Source organism: Elephantulus edwardii, unplaced genomic scaffold, assembly GCF_000299155.1.
Source record: "Elephantulus edwardii isolate Elephantulus edwardi_28Jun2011 unplaced genomic scaffold, EleEdw1.0 scaffold00179, whole genome shotgun sequence".
NCBI classification, from domain to species: domain Eukaryota; kingdom Metazoa; phylum Chordata; class Mammalia; order Macroscelidea; family Macroscelididae; genus Elephantulus; species Elephantulus edwardii.
The window spans coordinates 6366651-6371350 of NW_006399929.1; the positions used below are offsets into that span (position 1 = coordinate 6366651).

Genomic DNA, 4700 nt, shown 5'->3' on the forward strand with positions numbered 1-4700 from the left:
TTTTAAAAAATATTCTTTCACAAAGTATGGTAATGAGGTTATGTATCTTGTACATCTAAACTGTTGTAGTTCATCTCTTTTTACAGCAACAAAAACATCTTAAAAAGAGACACCAACCTCTGTGAAAAGAAGACTGTGTATGTTCCTGTCTGCCCCAATCTCCTCTGAACTGAATGAAGCTCGACAAATAGGAGACAAAGCTCAATAAAGCCCGATAGAGAAAGCTCAGAGCATCCTTGAGGTTCGTGGTCAGTGTTCTGTGGAAATGACCACACGGCCTTCTGCTCATGAAACTGGGCTTTCCAGACCAGTTAAACACTCAGAGGTTGGACACTGGCCTTTCACCACTTATATCTGTGTGAGATGTAATTGATTCATATCAACCCTTTACCAGCACTGCTGAACCTCGTAACTAAAGAGTGTTTGTATTGAAAACCACCTAACTTACAATGAGGCAACACTTAAAAGCTGCCGAAAGTGCCGCTTGAAAAAGAAAATGAACAGTACATGTATTGAAGAACAGCATGACCTGGACCACTATCTGTTTCCAGTCATTTACATCTTCGTGTTCATAACCAGCATTCCAGCCAATATTGGATCTCTGTGTGTGTCTTTTCTACAAGCAAAGAAGTCCAATGAACTAGGGATATACCTTTTCAGCTTATCACTCTCAGATCTGCTGTATGCATTAACGCTTCCCCTGTGGATAGATTACACCTGGAACAGAGACAACTGGACTTACTCCAAAGCCCTGTGCAAAGTGAGCGCCTTCTTGATGTACGTCAACTTTTACAGCAGCACAGCTTTCCTCACCTGCATCGCTCTGGATCGCTACCTGGCAGTTGTCTACCCACTGAAGTATTCTTTCCTCAGGACCAGGAGATGTGCCTTCCTGATCAGCCTCTCAATTTGGGCCTTGGAAACAGTCTTCAATGCGGTCATGCTGTGGGAAGAAGAAACCAGTGTTGAGTACTGTTACAACAATAAGTCCAATTTTACCCTCTGCTATGACAAATACCCTCTGGAAGAGTGGCAGATTCGTCTCAACTTGTTTAGGACGTGTGCCGGCTATGCAATCCCTTTGGTCATTATCCTGTTTTGCAACCAGAAAGTCTACAAAGCGGTGAGGCACAATCAGGCCACAGAAGACAAGGAAAAGAAGAGAATTTTAAAACTCCTGGTGATCATTACACTGACTTTTATCTTGTGCTTTACTCCCTTCCACGTTATGGTGCTGGTTCGCAGTGTTTTGGAGCGTAATGTGAGCTTTCAAGATCCATTTGCCCAAAGGTCTGGGAAGCAGACTTACAAAATTTATCGAATCACAGTTGCTCTGACAAGTTTAAATTGTGTCGCTGATCCAATTCTGTACTGTTTTTTAACTGAAACGGGGAGATCGGATCTGTGGAACGTACTAAAATTCTGTAGCAGGAAACTTAATAAATCACAAAGCCAAAGAAAAAGTATACTTTCCATGTCTACAAAAGATACTATGGAACTGGAGGTCCTGGAATAGACAGAAAAAGATTCTGGTTCATTTGCTTTTTGGGAGATTAAGATTCACAATGTTATAGCATCAAGATTATGTTTTAGAAAAAGAACTTTAGTTATGAGAAAGATCTAGAATTGAGTGTATATTTTTCCTCCCCAGTGGAAATATTTTTAAAGTACACTGTGTGTGGCTACCTGACATTTGATAAATGAGATGTATTAAACACATTGAATATTTTTGTAATAATTCATGGTCATTATTGTCAATGCTAATTGTTTTTATGTGTGCTGTGATCCCTCAAAGGTGTATAGAAAGTGTAGAATTGTGTATCTGTCAGTAACTTTTGAGTCTGATTTTAATTCTTTTTCTCATTCTCTTTATTAATTTCATGTGATCAGTATCACTACTGTCCAGTGTGTATATACCTTTCCCCAACAACCCCAGATATTAAGGACTGCATTTAATGACCTCTCATTTGTTGACAAATATTTATTGAGGTCTCTCCAGGTGCTGGGACGTGTGAGAAATAACTGGGGTTACAAAAGAATATTCCATCACTTAAAAAACCTAGTAATCAAGCTGGTAAGTCTTCCCTATGATGTAAAAGGTCTGAGTGAGTGGAGGCCCTTTGCTATTCAGAAATTTGTTTTTCAATTTAAAGCACTCAAATTAGATATCCTGAATTAGGACAGTGAAAGAACTAAGTGCAGTTTGTAAAGATCACAAGTTCCCTCCCTGGTCAGAACAGGCCTTATGAATGAAGAAAACTTTTAAGAAGCATTAAAAAAAAAATCACCTCTTTGGATTGTAGCTAAGGAATTGTGCTGCGAACCCAAGAGCTGGGAGTTCAAATCCACCAATTGCCATAGTGCAGAAAGGTGGGCGCTCTCTTACTATGCAATTTCTTTTTGTTATGTGCTATCAGGTCAAATACAATTCATAGCCTATGAACAAAGGCTCTGAATACTGCTCTATCTTGAGACAACCTCACCAGCTCTAACATCCCTGACTCTGTTGCTAATTCAAGGGGGATGCCAATCCTTCTCCTCTCAGGTCTTCCTTTCTGCACGGGCCCTCTTCCTTTCAAGCATAATGTTCTTCTCTAAGGACTAGTCCTTCCTGGTAACACGCCCAAAATATGTCAGATGGGGTTTCAAATCTTTGTCTCCAAGGAGCAACTTGGTTTCCCCCTCTCTGGGACACGCCTATTTGTTCTCTTGGTGTTCCAAGGCAAGTTACAGTCTCTGAAAATCTGCTGGAGGATTAGCTGTTAAGTAGGCTCCAGACTTCACAGTAATGGATACAAAGTCCTGAGTAGCCTTGGTTATGCAATAGTTAAGTGGTTGGTTGCTAAGCAAAATATGTGCACTTTTACTTCAGGAGAAAGGACAGTCTGCATCTGTAAAATCCTTGCCAGGCAAATCCTGGGGGGAATGTCTACTGCACTTAGTGGGTCACTGTGAGTAAGAGTCAACTCAATGGCAGAGAGTTCATTTTGGAGATTTTTTGTTTGTTTAATATGGAGTCTCTCAGTGATGCATATGATTACGTGCGTGGCTACTAACTATAAAGTTGATGGTTCAAATCCACCCAGGAATACCTTGAAAGAAAAGTATATTAATCTACTTCCTAAAGATCACAGCCATTGGACATCCTTTTTTGTACAGAGGTCAAGTTAATTCACCTGGTTCAATTTTGGGAGTTTGTTCATGTCATTATTGTTCAAATTATAAAGCATCTCCTCAGGAACACTTGAGCAAACATATTTGCCTAAACTGCTATTTTCTTTTCAGCCAGTATGTCTTCTAAAGGTTTTAGATTTTTATTCTTTAATTTATGATCAAATAAAAATATTTTTCACTTGCCTCTGTTGACTTTGTAACTTGAAGTATTCCTTTTGCATTAAGGCAATACTAATTTAATAACACATTTGTGAAACAACGCTCCCCCCAGTCATCTGTGCCATCATTTTGTCATCCGTGTTTGAGGATCTTGTTCTTTTCTGGCTAACCCGTCCACAGGTTGCTATGGAAACATGACTACTACTAGAATACTCTATCTTTATGATTTAGTGCTATAAAAGCACTAGAAAACATCAGAAAGTTAAATTAAAATGGGAATGGCCTTTTTAAATAGTCATTCTGTGTTCCAAATGTCTTAGTTGTGTAGTGCTATAAAACAAATTCCAGAAGTGGATGGCTCGAACAAAAAGTAATCACCTCTCAGTCTAATGGAGGTAGAAGTCTGGGTTCAGTGTGCTGGTTTTAGAGGAAGAACTTATCTGTGTGTCGGTTCTGGAGGAGGACTCTTATTCCCTCTCAGCACCTGTAGACCCAGCATTCCTTGCAGATCTTCATAAGTTTTTGCATCCATTTTTTCCCTGCATCCAGAGACCCTGTGTCCAAAGGAGCTACTTCTCTTCTGGCTCTTCTTTCTTGGTGGTACTAAGCTACTTTCTCCTGTGCTCACTTGCTATTCCTTTTCTCTCTTGTACTGTAGGCCATACCTCAGGGACGTGCTCCTTCATTGAGGAGAGCTTTGAGCTGTGATCGTGCTGGGAGCATTGGAGTCCACCCTAATCCTTTTCAGTCATATCAGATTTAGTCACATAATTTCTAAGTGCCACATTACATCATTATTGTCAACCCATGGAAAATTTCAGTTCAGTCAAGGTGACACATATTTAGGAGGGGCATACAATTCAATCCATGACATATTCCGATTTAGGAAGATCTGTGGTGATACTAGATTCCTTTGTCTGAGTCCATCAAGTGATGGACTGCATTGAAATCAATAGGCTGTTCCTTCAATGCATAGATAGATAGATAGATAGATAGATAGATAGATAGATAGATAGACAGACAACTACGACACATATTCACAAAGACACGGAACATATACCCAAGTGCATGGACACACACACACACACACACACAAACACTGAACACATATTCATAAATACATATATGTATTTATAGACATACACAATCAGCCCTCATCTCACACAAAACCAAAAATCCTTTGATCCTTTTAGCATGTTCTTATATTTTGTAAAGTATCTAAATTGGGAAGGGAGGATGCCAAGGAAGCATCCAATCTCCATACCTTTTCAACCATATACAGAACAGATTATCCGGGAGGCTGGGCTTTATGAGGAGAAGTATGGGGTCAAGATTGGTGGAAGATCTATCAACAATCTGTGTTATGC

At 39.7% G+C, this 4700-nt stretch overlaps 1 protein-coding gene across 1 annotated transcript; it reads left to right on the forward strand.

The window, feature by feature from the left end:
• The first annotated feature begins 496 nt into the window (after window positions 1-496).
• GPR65 (G protein-coupled receptor 65) lies at window positions 497-1516 on the forward strand. The gene has a single exon (XM_006896019.1). It carries the CDS (start codon window positions 497-499, stop codon window positions 1514-1516), a length of 1020 nt encoding a protein of 339 aa, XP_006896081.1.
• Window positions 1517-4700: the final 3184 nt, after the last annotated feature.